This window comes from Diadema antillarum, unplaced genomic scaffold, assembly GCF_040938485.1.
Source record: "Diadema antillarum isolate AM-2024a unplaced genomic scaffold, OU_Dant_1.0 seq00001809_RagTag, whole genome shotgun sequence".
In the NCBI taxonomy this organism is placed as follows: Eukaryota; Metazoa; Echinodermata; class Echinoidea; order Diadematoida; family Diadematidae; genus Diadema; species Diadema antillarum.
The window spans coordinates 150,052-169,576 of NW_027272484.1; the positions used below are offsets into that span (position 1 = coordinate 150,052).

The 19,525-nt window shown below is 39.9% G+C and overlaps 1 protein-coding gene across 1 annotated transcript in view; it reads right to left on the reverse strand.

The window, feature by feature from the left end:
- Window positions 1–323: 323 nt before the first annotated feature.
- The window catches only part of LOC139712464 (cysteine-rich motor neuron 1 protein-like), a 36,322-nt gene continuing 17,120 nt past the window's right edge, over window positions 324–19,525 (reverse strand). Inside the window, exon 5 of the mRNA XM_071624280.1 lies at window positions 324–495. Within this exon, the coding sequence (XP_071480381.1) occupies window positions 431–495 (65 nt within the window). The 3' untranslated portion in view covers window positions 324–430. The remainder of the gene's footprint in view (window positions 496–19,525) is intronic.

The window sequence follows — 19,525 nt, forward strand, 5'->3', positions numbered from 1 at the left end:
TCTGGACACTTTTTTCAAACCAGTTGATTCTTATCTGATTTTTTTTTTTTTAATCTTGAGACATGTCAAGACAAATGCTTGAAGTGGAAAACATAAATTGCATCACAGGTAGGAAAACTAGTCCAGAAAGTGTGACATCCATACTTTAAACAGTTTAAAGTGGTAAAACAACATTTGCTTTGTGCAATCAATGGCCTTCATAAAAGGAAGGCATAAAATTGCAGCAGATTATGAAAGAATTTAATCACATACATGCATAGTTCATGAGCACCATGTCTGATTGTTAGTGAGAGGCAGTACGGAGCTGTGAAAGTTTAAAGAGTTGTGTCCATTGCTTATGGAAGTTTCCAAAAGCTCAGGATATAGAGAGCAATGCCTGATGGAGCAGGGGTTGATCAGCAAGCTGACCGGAGAGGGCGCCCTACTCTTTCTATGGGATGATACAAGCCTCTGGCAGCAGATTCAGCCTCTTCCTGGTTTCCGTTGCATCGCAAGCTGAAATGAGATATTTAAAGCAGAAATGTGTTTAGCATGATTACAATATTGCCATATGCACAGAACCATCCCCCCAAAAAACAACAACAAACAAACAAACAAATAAACAATAAAAATGTCTTCTGTTTCCATCCTATCTGGCTTTTAGCTAAACTCGACTATCACTGCAAAAAAATAAAAAATATATAATTGCCTTTCACACCTCCCTCCCCCCCCCCAAAAAAAAAAAAAAATATATATATATATATATATATATATATATTGTAACCAATGGAGAATTGGTAGATTAGTGTATTAGTAAGAAAATGGGTGAAAATTAGCCCAATATTGAAAGTTTCATGGTCGAATATATAATCGATCGATTATTTTAGCAATCGATCATGAATCGATCAGTTTCAAGGAAACTGACGTTTATGGATTGTTTTGTTAGGAATTTTAGAGGGGTAATAATTGTTGGAGATGTAATTATTGGACATTAAGTATCGCACTGGACTTGGTTTCTTATGCTAAGATTCTATGTTGTGCTCACATATGGTATAAAATGGTGTGAAAATGGTACAATTTCCATACACCTAGTTGTTATTTCAACTATTCACATATGTCAAATGTAGGGTTTTGGTTTTCGAGTGTCAGATATCAATGTTGTGTCATAGGTAACCATAAGCAGTTCAGTTTATACCAAGTAGGTATTCGCTTAATTGGTAGTGATGGAAGATAACGATGTTTAGCAAAGACCATACTACCAGAGAGGTATCCTTTTTGTTATCATATTGGGATTAACAGTGCAGACTGTTGATTTTTATACTAGTTGCGGTTTAGGCGTCAGGGAATTAAGTCACTGGCGTTCTTCGCCGTTCTTCGCCCGTTCTGAACGTCCATTGTTCTCCGTACCGCTAAGTCGAACGCGAGATCACGGGGCAATTCGATGCGCAACAAAGGGCTTTTGTTCCGCCGTGCGATTACTCAACGAGGCACTTCTAGAACAGGGCTATTTAGGGGAAGCCTGGAACACCATCGAACGCGTCAATACGCGATTGAATCTCCGTCATTTATTCTCGGATACACTGACGGAGAAAAGGCTCTCTGGGACGAATAGCCGTTTGCAAAAACAGGACGCAAAAAAGCTTAACATTGTTAATTCACAAGCGTTTTCCCTCTGTTTTCGTGCGTGTATGTTTTCGTTTTGATCGCAGTTTTAGTGACATATGAGTAATGATAATATCACAGACATAAGAATTTCAGGAAAACTACTTTCATCTTGACGGTGATTTTGTATATCACGCATGTCCTTGCTTTTACATTCGAAGGTAAATGACAATAACATTCAGCTCCGGAAGATGTTATCAATATCGAATGATCTATCTGACGTTCGAAAATTAGTAAGAATAATATTCAACTCTGTATCCGATGATCAAATAAATGTCGGGGTTTTTTATGTTTACTTTTGAAAGTAAATGGCAATAACATTCGGCTCCGGAAACTGCTAAAATAAATGTCAGACGATTGCTTTTACGTTCGGAAGTGAATAGCAGTAATATTCTGCTCCATACGATGCTGAAATAACTGTCGGATGTTTGCTTTTAAATTTCGAAATGAATAACAGTAACATCAAGCTGCGTTCGATGGTAACATTAATGTTTGATGTTTGCTTTGACGTTCGGAAATGAATAACGATAATATTCAACTCCGTACGATGATGAAATAAGTGTGCGGTGTTTGCTTTTATGTTCGAAAGTAAATAGGAATAACATTCAGCTCAAGAAGATGCTAAAATGTCGAATGATCCCTTTGACGTTCGGAATGAATATCAATAATATTCGATTTTGTACGATGATCGAATAAATGTCGGATGATTGTTTTTACTTTCGAAAGTATAGCAATAACATTCATCCCCGGAAGATGCCCAAATAAATGTCAGATGATTGTTTTACGTTTGGAAGTGAATAGCAGTAACATTCTGCTCCATGCGATGCTAAAATAAATGCTAAATATTTGCTATTACATTTCGAAATGAATAACAGTAACATTCAGCTGCGTTTGATGGTAACATAAATGTCTGATGTCTGCCTTGACGTTCAAAAATGAAAAACGGTAACATTCGGCTTCGTAAGATGCTAAAATAATTGTCAGATGATTCATTTCCCTTTTGGAAGTGGACAGCAATAAAATTCGGTTCCGTACGATAATAGAATAAATGTCGGATGTTTGCTTTTAAATTTGGAAATGAATAACGGTGATATGATGCTTAGTTAGATGCTAAAATAAATAGCGGATGTTTGCTTCACGTTTGGAAATGAACAAGGATAACATTCAGCTCCGTAAGATGCTGAAATGAATGTCAGTTGTTTGCTTTTACATTTGAAAATGATAAACGGTAACATTCGGCTCCGTAAGTTCATAAAATACTAATACATTTTAGATGATTGTGTTCACAATCAGAAATGAATAACGGGTCTTTACCATGGTAAAACAAATTCCAAATGTTTACAAATGTCTGCAAATGCTCCCACTTTTTCATTTCAAGCGTAAGTTTTGACCACCTAAATAGGCATCAACTTTTATGATTTGATTTTTCTTATGTCTTTCTAGATTTTCTTTTCGGGCCACCAATAAATAAAAATCAATAAATATAGTGTGGAGCCCTGTCTTTGTTCATGTGATTTTTTTCCCCATGAAGGGATGAGTGGAACCTTTCCTCGGTTAATTAGATATTGGAAAATATTAGTCGAAAATTGACTGTTTTTTAGGCGGAAATAGAGATACGATGTAGAATCATGACGCCGCAATGATTCCAAAATGTTCTTTGACTGAGGCCGTGTAGCCCGTATGACAGCACGTGGGGAAAGAAACTCAGCTTTTTTTTTTTCTTTTTTTTTCACAGAAAGCATTTTATTCATCTTTTCTTTTTTTTTTCTTTTTTTGTTTCAGAGATGTTTTATCCTGTACTGAAATCTGCCTGGGGAAATATAGCCGTTATCGCGCTGTTGCTGTGCGTGAAATGTTCGCAAACACGTGCTTCACTTTTCACCGCGCCACGTGTGTTGGCTTCGTTGCCAACAGTGCGACGGACGCTACTTCATGAATTACTAGTAGTATGCGTTCGATAAGGAAGGAAATCAAGTCCTCTGCCGAAATCGTAAATAGCGATGGCCTACTTGAATATTGTTGTGATTAATACTGCAAGGTTGCAAGCTTAAATTTCTTTCAGTGTTCAAAAGTTATATACATTTTGTTTTTGTTTGTTGTTGTTTTTCCGAGCATAAGATTACAAGAGTGCTTGCATTGCCACGATCATGCCGTGTAAAGTAGATGGCAGAATTCACCTATCTGCCGCAGAGCCGCTGCCTACCACCTGAAACATTCAGCATGTTTCCATAGAGAATCCGATTTGGTTTGCTTGCGCGCCATGCCTTGTGTATATTTAGCACAACAGCAGCGTCGCTAAGCTACATTTGCCTAAGCATACGGCCACGTGTATTTTCGTTGGACATGTGGAATGTAGTTACATGCTAGTCTTTTTGCAGGGGTAGATTGATATGATATGCTAGTGTGATGAATTATTGACCACCGGTATTCGCTGGTTTATATTATAAACATAAAAGAAAGGAGAATAGAATCATTTCGTATTGCAATGCCCGAGGCGTTTGACTCGAGACTAAGTGGGAAGACTGTGTTCTTCGCGCGTGTTCTTCTGTTTAAACGCCCCCCCCCCCCCTCCGTGTTCGTAGAAAATGTCTAGTACACCTGTATCTTTTTTTTCCCTCTCTGCTTGTCTAATGAATGTATTAATAGTACTAGTACTTCACATCGAACCTCGGTGTTATTCTTGCGTTAGCCAGCGCGCTTCGTCCTCGTCTGTACCAGTATAAGGGCCTTTACAACAACAACAACAAAAGAAAAAAAAAAGGGGGGGGTAGTTGTCGAACCTTCAAAAATACGATCAGCATTATCGACCTACAAATAGGGCAAATAGAAATGAGTACAACTTTCTTGAAATTACTGCAGCAAAATGGAAAAATTGTACGAATATGAACACGGAACACTCGTAATAACTATTTTACTTTGAAGTGGACAGGAAAAAGATTAAACGCAATAAAGAAAGAAATGATGATGATGATGACGATGATGAGGATCCACAGCATTTGTATGGCGCCATATATCTTTTATAGAAACATTCAAACGCGCAGACTCCTTAGCAATAATTGAATGCCTGGTAAAAAAATTGAGGTTTTGAGGTGATCCAGTCAGTCAATTTCACGTAGAAAAGATGGGAGGGAGTTCCATATCACGCACATAGGCGAGGAGCAATAGAGGAAAATGCCCGGTCTCACCAAAAGACGTATACTCACTGCGTTGTTTGTTCATACAGTTTTCTCAATATTTTAGATCAATTTCGTTATGTATAAGCATTTTGTTTTTTGTTGTATTTAATTTGTTCTGATAAGTTATCGTATTTGATTATTTTATGGTTGTATTATACAGTACTGTTCATGCTGGTTATGTAACAGCGCCATGAGCATCATTCTTGGTGGACTTCAGTGCATTGTAAGAGGCCACTATTATGATTATGATTATGATTATGATGATGATGATTATTATTATCATAATTATTACTGTAAAAAACAAAACACTGTAAAAAAAAGTCGAGTGATTTGATTTTCATTCATTTTTCAACAATAGGTCAGTTTGGCCGATTTCTGTTCGCGCATTCCCGTAGGCTTGTATTATGTAGACCTATACAGCTCATCTTTTTGAAGCAATTAAGGGACGGCAAAAAGATGTTCCATCGTACGGAGTAGGCCTATATAGGCCTACTAGTATACAATGTACAATGTATCTCACTAGTGTCTTGGCGGTGACTGTTTACAAACGTATAACTAATTTAAGGTTCAGTCAAGGTTCGTAAACAGTTGCAATTCGAAATTGTACGCAAACGATTTTCATCGTCTTAGACAGTGTTTTCTTTTCGTCTTGCTGCAAAGACGTTTGGTCATGTAGGTCTACAGAATTTCTTGGCGACATGCACGACAATGCAAGCCATATATCTTAGAATTTGATTGCAACTGTTTTCGAATCCTGCAGACGAAAGTTTAAATTCACAATGTTCGCAAACGTTCGCAGCTCAGTGAGAGACTCTTGAGACCAATGGCAGCCCAGTTTGGATAAGTGTATTCGATAATCCCCGTAAGGAAATATGTGCAGCTTCAGTGGCGGATCCAGGCAGAGGCACACCGGGTACCCCCTTCCCCTTATTTTGGTTAAAAAAAAAATAAAAATAAAAATGGAGTGGGCGCGTGCGTCCCCAGACACATTCTAATTTTGTAAAGGCGTCCCTCTTTGCGGAATTCCTGGATCCGCCCCTGAGCTTTATCACTCATCTCTGCATGAGGTGAGTATAAACTCATTAACCATTCTCTGTTTAATGAGTTCACAGCAGCCGAATAATTATGTCGACGAAGGTATACCACCGAGCATACGCTTCGATGCACATGCCGACAGGTGTAATTGTTCATCTCTTCATCTTCCCTGAGAACAAAAGGAGAATAGTTTCCTTTCAAGGTAGAGCCGTGTGGCTTACACCGACCAGTAGTCCATGGGCCAAGACCCGAAAAATGGGTTGTTGGTACCATCTGAGGTGGCACAACCTTTTTGGTGTCAGTTTGTTTGTCGGGCATAGATATGCTTATCAAGCTATGATAGCATTTCCAAATGAGTAGCTTAGTCATAATAAATGAATTTTTAACCAATTTGGTCTCGTTTTTATATCCCTATACTTCTGAATCGAAACTAAACCGCTATATAAAGAAGAGCACTGCCTTCTGTATGTCCACAGGTGTTCTGTTGTAAACGCGGTGTGCTTAGTCTTTAGTCAAGGCAGCGAAGGGAATATCCAAAGGGTTATGACGTCCACAGCTGTCACGCGGTGCGCTTAGTCTTTATCTAGACCAATGTACCGTTATCATATCCAAAGTTCCTCATAAAAGGGATTATCTATACTGTTTTTATACTACCCTATCAACAAATACATCAGTTTTAAACAAAAATCACTCTGTTCATTGACAATATCATTCATTATAATGTGTCGTAGTGTATCGGTACATTGTTTTTGCATTATCTTATATTGTTGGAGGGAGATAAAGCGACATTGGCGTGGTATCAGCGTTTTCACCGTAGCGTTTTCGTCGGAAAATGATAAATAATTGAAAGATACGGTAAAATTAACGAGGAATTGCTTTTGTTGTTGTTGTTTTTAGATAAAAGGATATACACTGTATCATACGCTTTGGATATTCCCTTCGCCGTCTAGAATAAAGACTGAGCGCTGTGGACATCATAACATTTGGATATTCCTTTCGCTGCCTTGAATAAAGACTAAGCGCACCACGTTTACAACAGAACACCTGTGAACATACCACAGAGCTGCATTTTACAGCTCTATGGAACATACAGTGTACAGAAGACAGTGCTCTTCTTTGTATAGCCGTTAGTTTCGATTCAGAAGTATAGGGATATAACAACGAGACCAAATTGGTTAAAAATTCATTTACTATGACTAAGCTACTCATTTGGAAATGCTATCATAGCTTGATAAGCATATCTATGCCCGACAAACAAAATGACACCAAAAAGGTTTTGCCACCTCAGATGGTACCAATATCTGGCCTGGCCCATGGACTACAGGGAAGGTGGCCCGAGAAGAAGAAACAACTCTCCTTTGAAATCATGCTCGACACCGTACATAGAACGTTACGCGTTCAACACTTCGTGTAGCCATGTGCTTTGACAAGAGAGAGTGCATCATGCGGTAAGCAGGTCTTGAATAATTGGAGTAGAGAATCAAAATGCAGTGTAAAACTGTCGATTTTGAAGCCAAAGAGTTTAAAAAACACGCTGCACGGAACATGCTTGATTCGGCGGAGCACTTTCTTTCAAAAATCACCTTACAGATATAACAAACAATAAAAAATTACATGTAAGCAAAAAGTTTGCATCATGGATAAATATAAATGTCTAGAAAAATCTAGTTTTAATGGCATTTCGAAGAATCTAGAAATACATGTTTATGAATTCCAAATATCGAGCATTTCATTTAAGATTTTCCGGTAAAATATAGCTTGTAATTCAATGAAATTCGAAGCGCGTTTTTCGTCTCACAGAGTGGTGTCGGGCAGGACTTCATTTGAAGCGTAGCCTATGAATGTTGGACATCTTATATGGTATAAAAATGCATTGAATATGCATCGTGTTTGTCCGAATTACGAAGAGTTGCCACTCCGTCTACACCCCAGCTGCACAGACCAAAGAGGACACACAGCTCTAAAATTTTCTCACAGAGATGATAAACAGTTTTCCTATAAAATTGGAAAAAATCCATTATAAGGAATCCCTCCTTTATGATAAGTAAGCTTTTCCGACTATGTTATTCATCGACGACATGAATTGTTTATGAAAATATTTGATATTATATACTTCGATGAATAATATTCAGAAAACTGACTTCATGACTCAGGAGACAGCAAAATGTTCTCGAAATCCAGTTGGAACTAAACTTGAAGGGGATATAGAGATGAAATGACAATGTATACAGGCAAACATGAATTAAAAACACATTCTCTCATTTTCCACTGGACCCTTATAGATTTGTGCCCAACAAGATACACATTTTCGAATGATTAAAATCATGGACTGTTTGCCCCTCGCGCTATACGACTGGTAGAAATCATATCTCGCACGCGTGTCTCTTAAAAATAATAGTCGACATATTCCAAACTCGTCTATTATAGTTATGGAGCTGTTAAAACCGTGCGTTTGAAGAAAAAAAATGAAGTATATTAAACGGTTTACTCGCGTAGTTGACATTCGTCACTGATAAGGGGATAACCGCATCATAGAAATCGCATATAAGATCTCGAGAAAAAAAAAGAGAAAAAAAGAAAAAAAGGGAGAAAGTAAGTGTCAAAGATGTCTGGGGGAATCATTTTGCTAATCTTGGATTGTATAAGAAAACGTGGAAATAACCGCGGGACAATCGGTGGCTGCTTTTACATTTCGATTGAATCTATAATAATGTATAGTGTGTGTAAAAAATTTTATAGTGTGCATGTTGAAGCGTGTGACGTTCACTCCTGTTGCAACGGAGAGGGTAATATGACGATATTTTGCGATAACGATGTAATTCATAGTTAAAGTTGCCAAATTTGTCGACATTAAAAACAATGGTGTAAAATTATTAGGAACACTTTTGTAAGTACACGGTTACAGCAAAATTCTTGTTGAAATAAAGTCATTTCCGAGCGTCATTGGCAAAGAACAAAAGAAACATGCTCCGTTCCAATTAGATGCCACTCCTCACTTTCCTACATTGTACAAGAAGAAATTCACAGAGACTGCATGAGCGAACGCTTGTTATTTATATTCGTTCACTTTTCTCCGTGGATAACTTGCATTGCATTAATCGAAAGTGAATATTAGGGCTCGTTATCACGAACATTATTTTATGGCGTTTGTCCGAAGGTTCGTTATTCGTATACGGTTCATCACTGCGAAAATGAAATCAGGTTTCTTAATCCGAAAATGATAAGAATCGTCGTTATTCCGAAGATTCGCCGATAGGAATATAAATCAAGATTCGTGAATCCAAAAGTGAAAAAAGAGAAGAGTACACTGACACAATTTTGGAATTACAAATCGAAATCATCGTATCCGTTTCTATAGCAAAGTTACGCCTTGCAGAACCTTATTTCATTTTCGGATTAACCACGCAACCTTTTGAATTACGAATCCTGGGAATATCGAATCTTCGGAATGATCCTCCGAAATAAAGTCGGGAATAATGAATGTTCGTAAACGTTCGTAATCGACGAACTTTGGAATAACGAATCAGGCCTTTAAACACATTCCTTAACCATCACTTTTTTATATATTTTTTTCAAACTAAGCATGAAAGTACAAACTATACTCTGTTTGAAATCGGTTTCAAATTGCTTTTTCATCCAGTGCAGCGTATTTGATATGACCAAATATTACATTGTGTACTAAGCATTGAATTACGCATCATGCGTATCGTTGCCGTCTTTTTTTTTTTACATACTCAGAACTGTATTCGTTCGATATGACGAAATGTCGTTATACTTTTTATGAAATTGCCAATCCCTAGGACTTCGATTATTTATAAATGGAATGCAGTGTATACAAAATAGGCACGATCAGACTGGCAAAAGATCGAGAAGTTTAACATCGCGATCTTTATAAGATCTCGAAGTTTTGCCAGTCAGACTTCTCACGTGCCTTATGTTTCCCTGGGTGAGCTTCGACCACCGCTGAATTCTCACGTGACTACTAGTACGTCATGTACCCCCGTTTATGGATGCACAACGTGCGTTGTTGCCTTGACACGTCCACACGGAGAGGAAAAATGGACTGTCATGTCACACGTGCGCACCGTGTGTACTGTATACGACGGACCATCGATTTAAATATACGGTACTACAGTAGTAATTTATCAGGTGCATCAGCGCTATGTATGCAGTCTGTACTTCGATCGACTGTACAAACGGTTGCGGTATACTAATACAATTACCAGTTGTACCAGCTCGTTTAGCTGACCAGATGAGCTCGAACTGTAGGTATACGACCGCAAAAAGAAATCTATTCTTCTCCGTCAGATTTGCTCGAACTTGGCCCCATTTCTTACTCGTTTGCAGGGGCGTCACCAGCTTTTTTTCAAGGGGGGTGCGTTTTGACACTAAATGTTTACGAGATTTTTTTGACAGACATTTGGAATATAGGAAGCTCTCAATCCCTAGACTTTTACTGTTTTTTGAGGGAAACCAAGCGGGGAAAGGGCACCGGCGCGCCGGTAGCTAGGATTTCATCTTGGGGGGGGGGGGGGGGGGGGGGGGAGGGAGGGGTTAGTATGCGAGGGAGCGAGCAAGGGTGGGGGGGAGGGTGTGGAAGTGCCGGAGAGGGTTGTACCCCTTATAAATGGATTATGGAATGACGGTGTGAAACGACAAATTACTGGCAGCGATATCAGGAGAATGGCATCACGACTACATGCGAGCGAGCGGAGCGAGCGAGCTTGAAAAATTTGACATTACCGGTAAACAGTTCCAAAACTGCCGTTTGTAGCCATATTTTTTGCTTTGTAAATTAAGGGGGGCGCACCGGGCGCAACTGCTGGCAATTACTGGCAGCAACATCAGGTGAATGGCATAATAATTAAATGCGAGCGAGCAAAGAGAGCGAGCTTGGAAATTTTGACATTTTACAGTCCAAAAACAGCCATTTGGAGCCATATTTTTTCGCTTTGGAAATAAAGGAGGGGTGGGGGCGCAACGGGCGCAACTGCCGGTAATTATTGGCAGCAACATCAGGAGAATTGCATAACAATTAAATGCGAGCGAGCTTGAAAATTTTGACATTTTACAGTCCCAAAACTGCCGTTTGTAGCCATATTTTTTTTTGCTTTGTAAATTAAGGGGGGGGGGGCGCAACGGGCGCAACTGCTGGCAATTACTGGCAGCAACATCAGGTGAATGGCATAATAATTAGATGCGAGCGAGCAAAGAGAGCGAGCTTGGAAATTTTGACATTTTACAGTCCAAAAACTGCCATTTGGAGCCATCTTTTTTCGCTTTGGAAATAAAATAGGGGTGGGGGCGCAACGTGCGCAACTGACGGTAATTACTGGCAGCAACATCAGGAGAATTGCATAACAATTAAATGCGAGCGAGCGAGCGAGCTTGAAAATTTTGACATTTTACAGTCCAAAAACTGCCGTTTGTAGCCATATTTTTTTTGCTTTGGAAATTAAGGGGGTGGGGGTCGCACCGGGCGAAACTGCTGGCAATTACTGGCAGCAACATCAGGGGAATGGCATAACAATTAAATGCGAGTGAGCGAAGAGAGCGAGCTTGGAAATTTTGACATTTTACAGTCCAAAAACTGCCATTTGGAGCCATATTTTTTCGCTTCGGAGATAAAGGAAGGGTGGGGGCGCAACGTGCGCAACTGCCGGTAATTAGTGGCAGCAACATCGGGAGAATTGCATAACAATTAAATGCGAGCGAGTGAGCGAGCGAGCTTGAAAATTTTGACATTTTACAGTCCCAAAACTGCATTTTGTAGCCGTATCTTTTTTTTTTGCTTTGGAAATTAAGGGGGGGGGGGGCGCACCGGGCGCATCTTACTGCTGGCAATTACTGGCAGCAACATCAGGTGAATGGCATAACAATTAAATGCGAGCGAGCGAAGAGAGCGAGCTTGAAAATTTTACATTTTACAGTCCCAAAACTGCCGTTCTTAGCCATATTTTTTCATTTTGGAAGTTAATGGGGGGGGGGGGGGCGCACCGGACGCACCTGCAGGCAATTACTGGCAGCAACATCAGAAGAATGGCATAAAGATTAAATGCGAGCTTCAAAGTTTTGACATTTTACAGTCCCAAAACTTCCATTTGGAGCCATATTTTTTCGCTTTGGAAATAAAGGAGGTGGGGGGGGGGGGGGCGCACCGGGCGCAACTGCCGGCAATTACTGGCAGCAACATCAGGAGAATTGCGTATAACAATAAAATGCGAGCGAGCGAGCGAGCTTGAAGATTTTGACATTTTACAGTAAAAAAAAACCAAACAAACAAACTGCCGTTTGTAGCTATATTTCTTCGCTTTAGAATTTAAGGGGGCGCATCGGGCGCAAGTGCTGGCAAATACTGGAATCAATATCAGGAGAGCATATTGATTACATTCGAGCGAGCGGAACGAGCGAGCTTGAAAATATTACATTTTACAGTCCAAAAACTGCCGGTCTTTTCTTAGCCATATTTTTTCGCTTTGGAAATTAAGGGGGGAGGGGCACCGGGCGCAACTGCTGGCAATTACTGGCAGCAACATCCAGGTGAATTGCATAACAATTAAATACGAGCGTGCGAAGAGAGCGAGCTTGAAAATGTAACATTTTACAGTCCCAAAACTGCCGTTCTTAGCCATATTTTTTCATTTTGGAAGTTAGGGGGGGGGGGCGCACCGGGCGCACCGGGCGCACCTGCAGGCAATTACTGGCAGCAACATCAGAAGAATGGCATAAAGATTAAATGCGAGCGAACGGAGCGAGCGATCTTGAAAATTTTGACATTTTACAGTCCCCAAATTGCCGTTTGTAGCTATATTTTTTTGCTTTGGAAATTAAGGGGGGGGGGCGCACCAGGCGCAACTGCCGGCAATTACTGGCAGCAACTTCAGGAGAATGGCATTACGACTAATGCGAGCGAGAGGAACGAGCGAGCTTGAAACTTTTGACATTTTACTGTCCAAAAACTGCCGTTTGAAGCTATATTATTTTTTTTTTCGCTTTGGAAATTAAAGGGGGGGGGGGGGGGGACGCCCGGTGAGCCCGGTGCGCCCCTCTCCCTGGATCCGCCACTGGTAGTCAAGGGTGTGGGTTTATGTTCATGACTGGGGGAGGTATGACCAGCGAGGTGGCGTCGAAGTGACCAAGCGGGGAAAGGATGTCCAAAATCTGCACTTTAGAGCATCCCATAAACTAATTGTGCGTGTTTGTTTGTGTGTGTGTCTTATATGTACAAGGAAAAGTTAGGAATTAGCCCAGGGCAAGTCTTTTTATTGGCAATGCAAGACATTTTTACATAGACTAGTATGTATAAAGCAACACTGCAAAATCAATGATCTAGCTTTGATATAACGAAGAGTAAGGTACAAAAGTATACATTCTACATCACATTGCGCAACATTGTAGCGACTCTTCGTTCGGATGTACTGAGTTCACTGCGCACATCCTGCTTATGATTATGCAGAATGCCAACCAGGAATCACGCTGAATCACAATCTTTTGTCGGGTCCGGGCTTTTTGAACAATGTTTCACACTATATACCTATCTAATTATGGTTAAAAGGAATCATAGAAAAATATCTTATTTCTTGATCACCCTTTCATTCAAAAGCAGTTTGGGAGCGGATTTGCCAGCGGATTGGGAGGGGGGCGCACCCCCCTCCGTAGTTACGCCACTGCTTTTGGGTGAACTAATTGGACAGATTTCTTGAATTCTAACAAAAAAGCAAGAAAATCTTTTCATTGCGGGAATTATGATTATGTGGGATGGGGCAAACGTGTATAAGTGCTCCGTATCGTACGGATGTACAGTACGGTCGATAAATAGTAAACACTGTAGAATACTAATAGATATGTACAAAATCAGTGCTGCCAGGTGACCAGGGGTGCGAATTATTATTATTATTTGTGTGTGTGTGTGTGTGTGTGTGTGTGTGTGTCCCTGGTGCAAAATATAAAAACAAATTAGAAAAGAGTAATTATTTAGCGTCCGGCGTTGAGGTCGCTCGCAGACTGATTTTTTTTTTTTTTTTTAGATCTGAAGGGGGGTGCGTTCGCACCCAACGCACCCCCCCTGGTGACGCCCATGGTTTGAGGCGCGGCCACGATTAGTAAGAAGCTGAGAGCTAGTACTAGCTAGCCGCAATAACGAAGCCACATTGTGTGCGCGAATGGATTTTACCTGCCGATGCATTGATGGCTAGAACAATACTAGTAAGTCCAGAATGATTTAAGCCGATAATTAAGTCATAAAATAGTAGTTGGCTGTTCGTAGAAAAGTCGTAGTTTTGAGGGAACTGCCCTGGAGGAAAATAGAAGTGGTATCAAAAGACGGATTATCGCCGTGAATAGCTAGTGGTCTATTTTCCGATTTTCACACTGGATAACAAAAGACGGCGTTCTCGGTCGCGAGAGCGGAGATGCGGAAGTCGTCTTTTGTGCTGTGGCAAAACTACGACTTTCCTACGACTTGATCCTCACTAATCCACCCCTGATCTACAACCACTTTACATTATCTACGCCTCTTTCACTTCTTAACAACAACGTATTCAACACTAAGGCACGAACACAAAGAACCACGGCAAAACTACGACTTTCTATTTTTTCAGTAGCAATCTACAGCAAAACTGTGTGCCTTTTCAACACGTAAGTACCACGGTTAGTGCTGGTAGTGTGAATTATCTCGAGTGGCATGTTGGTCATGTTTCTGAATGTTAATAGGACAAGGGCCGAATGATCTGAGTGATGGTGATGATAATTACTGATGCTGGTGTAAAAGACAGATTGCTGAGCATACTTCTTCTTTCCCCTCCGGCCATGAATGATGACAAAAAAAATACATACACCTTACAACAAGAACCACGTGCTAGATTGCAACCTTCGTAAAGTTAAATCTAAATGCTCATTACCAGCAAAGGGGGAAAACACGACAGTAAATACAAGCGAAGAGATTGTGTATGCAGTCTCTGGTCTTACGAGAAACTTGTGGAAATTTCCACAAAACCAGGTGCCAGACGAAAGAATGCGCGCACTGGAATAAACAGCGTGTAAATACATGTATAGCCTGGAAATATCGATCGAAGAACTAGCTCTTGAGTTGAGTTCAAGGAATCATCGCAAAGATCATGATTCTATAAGCAACACATGGTTCTCTGGCCTTTCTTTTGACCCATAGTAGAACTATCGAACAGTCGATTACACTTTAAGTTATAATTGTGTGCTTGATCGAGTATTTTAAATGTTTACTAAACTGTAGGAAGGGATTGATTAATCACTCGATTAAAAACTAAATCACAGAAATATATGAAAGGTCTCGTATGCCGAGACAAATTCACTATCCGGTTAGACAGTGGGAAGAGATTCTATCACCTCCCTGGGTGTCGGGAAATTTTCACAAACTCCAGGATCACCCCTCCCCCTGCCATCTCCAACATGTTGCTCCCAAACGTGCATGGTGAATGCATGGCGTCTCGATGTCACCGTTAGGTACCCGAGGCTGCTTTGTTTTTGTCTTGGAATATTGATTCATTTCTTGTCATGACATGAGTGTATATTAATCTTTTTGCATGACTACGTAAAAATTTATGATACTAAACTCGTCTTTTTTTTTCCCTTTCAGTCCAAAAGTATCATGACGTTTCAATTGTTCAGAAGGTCTGCTTTTGATAACTCACAGACTAAACACCCTTGCCTGTTCCCAGGCCCTAGCTCCACCCAATCCAGCAATCTACAAACGCGCGCAAATTCTGCCATGTGGTTTTGCCAGCCAGCTGTCGGAATGTGCTTTGAAGTTACATGGCAGCCTGGCCTGGCTGGCATGAATGGGTGTCAAGTTTCAATCAACATCTGCTGTTGTTTTATTCTTTCACCTGACAGAAACACGGAAATCAGAAAGGTGTAGGGAAGAGGTTTTTGTTGTGTGTGCGTGTGTGTGTGTGTGTGTGTGTGTGTGTTTTCTCGTTGTTTTTCTTCTTTTTTTTCCAATGGGATCGAGGCCAAGGCGTGGAAAGATCAGAGTGAAATGAGTACAAGTACACAGTGAAAGGAGTCAGGTAGAGGGGAGATGGAATAACCAATTACCAGAAGCATTTTTGAATATTGAAGTACCATTATGTGAAAAAAAAAGAATGCTACACCTACTTTAGTGTTCCTGACAAGGCGTAAGGAGCGTGGTAATAGTCCTCCTGAAAAATGAAACCCTGATAATTGGCCTCAAATATGCTATTTCTCTCTTTTTCTCAACCTCAGCTGTTTATCAACTTCACTTTCTTTCTTTTTTTCCATTAAAACCTTGACATGCAAGTGATTTTTTTTTAACTTTTATATTTTCTGATTTTTTTTTCCTGTTCGGGCAAGTGTTTTACACTAATTTGCAAATCTGCTTGCCCGATCGGGCAAGTGATTAAAAAAAGTTGTGTAGCACCCTGGTTTATGATGGTGCCTCAAAAAATGCTTAGCTTAGAACGAATCGACCATCAATTAGGCCTGTATTTGTCACTACTGAAACGTTTGTTTGGAGAATAAAAAAAGAATGAATAATCGACCTGTTCTTCACTTCTGTGAATGTGTTGGTGTGATTACGGTGTGCGTGCGTTCATAAATAAACATCAACATTTCCGAGGCCTGTAGGCTGTATATCTTGCCCCTGACCCGGAAGACAATTCAACCTGTCACAAAACAGTTACAAAACGTAGTGATGATGAATAATGATAATGAAGTAATGATAATGAATATGATACATAATACAGTAATTGAAATGTCGTATTACTTGGGGCCCTCCCCAAAGTGACATTAGTCATGCGATTAAAAAACAAGACGGACTGTTGGCCAGTCAAAAATTTTGCGGACTAGCCAAAATTGAATCTAACTGATCTGCCTGGCTAGTTAAAAAGTTAAGCGCGACCCCTGAAGAACCATTTTTCATTTCTGATTGTAGAAAAAAAAAATATCCAACGTTTATTAGTATTTAATCAACTTACGGAGCCAAATGTTACCGTTTATCATTTTCGAATGTAAAAGCAAACAACCGACATTGGTTTCAGCATCTTACGGAGCTGAATGTTACCTTTATTCGTTTCCGGACATGAAAGCAAACATCCGCTATTTATCTTAGCATCTAACTGAGCCGATTGATACCGTTAATCATTTCCAAATGTAACAGCAACAATGTGTTATTTTTTAGCATCGTATGGAGCATGATATTACCGTAATTCATTTCCAGATGTAAAAGCAAACATCCGACATTTATTTTATTATCGTATACGGAGCCGAATATTACTGCTGTCCACTTCCGAAAGTGAAATGAATCATCTGACAATTATTTTAGCAATGTACTTAACCGAATGTATACTGTTTTTCATTTTTGAAGGTCAAGGCAGAGATCAGACACTTAGCTAACCATATAAAACGCAGCTAAATGTTACTGTTATTCATTTTGAAATTTTATAGCAAATATCCGACATTTATTTTAGCATCGCATGGAGCAGAATGTTACTCCCATTCAATTCCAAACGTTAAAAGAATAAAACAATCATCTGACATTTATCTTGGCATCCTCCGGAGCCGAATGTCATTGCTGTTTACTTTCGAACAAACAGGCAAACATCCGGCATTTATTTTATCATCGTACGGAGTTGAATATTAGCTATTTCATTTCCAAATGTTAAGTCAAAATCATACATTGATATCACCATCGAACGCAGCTGAATGTTACTGTTATTCATTTCGAAATATAAAAGCAAACATCTGACAGTCATTTTAGTATCGTATAGCCCGTATGGAGCAGAATAAATACTGCAATTCACTTCCGAACGTAAAAGCAATCATCTGACATTATTTTAGCATCTGCTGCAGCCGAATGTTATTGCTATTTACTTTCGAAAGTAAAAGCAAACATCCGACATTTATTTAATCATCGTATGGAGTTGAATACTATTGTTATTCATTTCCGAACGTCAAAGGGATCATTTGATATTCACTTCAGCATCTTCCGGAGCTGAATGTTATTGCTATTTACTTTCAAACGCAAAAACAAACATCCGGCATTTATTTCATCATCGTACGGAGTTGAATATCATTATCATTTATTTCCGAACGTCAAAGCAAACATTCGACATTTATTTCAGCATCTTTCGGAGCCGAATGTTATCCTTATTCATTTTCGAACGCAAAATCAAATATCTGACATCTACGCTGTTCATTTCCAAAAGTACAATAAAACATCCGTCATTTCTTTTGTGTGTGTGTGTGTGTGTGTGTGTGTGTGTGTGTGCCCTGGTTTTTGCCACCACAGAACCCCAAAACAAATGAATTAAAAAGAGGCACACTAACGACAAAAAGAAAAATGGCACGTCTTTGATCACAGGGGAGCGACGTCAAGAAGAAAAGGGGCAGGTGTAAATTGAATGGCCTAGAGAATATCGTTTTCTGCCACATTCTGGGGGCATGACGGCCAAGAGCATCGACGGCTAATTTTCGAGGTCTGCTCTGATAATGGCAGGCGAATTTTATTTGTTACTATCAAGAATTCTTTCTTGCCAAATCCGATAGTAGTATTTCATGTAGATAGCGTCAAACACGGAAGGGAGGTAAGTTTCATGTCATAATTTTAAGGAATACGCGGTCAAATAGAGCATGTCAGTGATGTGCTTTCCGTGGAACGCTCGATAACCCTTCCTAATTTCCGCCTTTTCATTCTTATTGTACCACAACACAAGCACCATTTTATAGCCTCAAATACGATGGAGAGTTCATTTCCCATTCGCAGTTTCAAGGTACACAAGCACTGTAGAACGCAAGAGCATTCTCTTATTGTGTGTACACTGTGGATAGATCGTTCAAAAGCGCGTTTTGGACGAGTAGAGTCGCAATTTCTTTAGTGGATTCGCGAACAATAGCGCACGATCTTTCCGTGGAACGTTCAAGAACCCGTCCTCACTAAATCGGTAATGACTTTGTTCTTGCCCGTTCCGCAAACAATAGCGAAATTTCCGTTAGTTTTCCAGCGGAACGGAAGGTAACGCGCCTTTTGTTTCATTTAAGTACCCCGTTCAGAACGCGTTCAGAACGCGAGCAGAACTGCAGTGACTTAATTCCCTGACGCCTTAGATAAAACCAGGTTGTTTTGGAGTAATCGCACTGAATTATATTTTGTCTCTCTTTCAAGAAGAAATAGGACCAAAGTGGTAGAGACCGTGTTCTATTTAAGGAGAGTTTGGCAGTAATCTTGGATGATGTATGTTTGATTAGGCTGGTATCATTTACTTGATTTGCTAGGATGAAAATTAAACAGTGAAGGCCCATTAAGATGGGAAGTGCCATGTTTTGCTCATTCAGCACAATGCGCTAGAAGACAGATCACAGCATGTTCATGTTCATGTTTATAGGAGGTGAGACCCGGTAGGAATTTGTGATTTGAGCAGTGCTCATGAGGTTTCCATTCGTGCGGAAGTTAGAACGTACAAATGTTTGGTATAAAACGTTATGTGGCTGGATGTTTGAGGAAAATGCTATCAAGACGTTGAGATAGTAGCAAGGTTTTTATCGAGTGTTGCATTTTGTTGTATTTTATATTTACCAGTTTAAGTTGTCGAGTTGTTATTTGTCAGCTCGGGGACCGAGCTTAGCGAGGGAGGGGTGTCGTGTAACCAATGGAGAATTGGTAGATTAGTGTATTAGTAAGA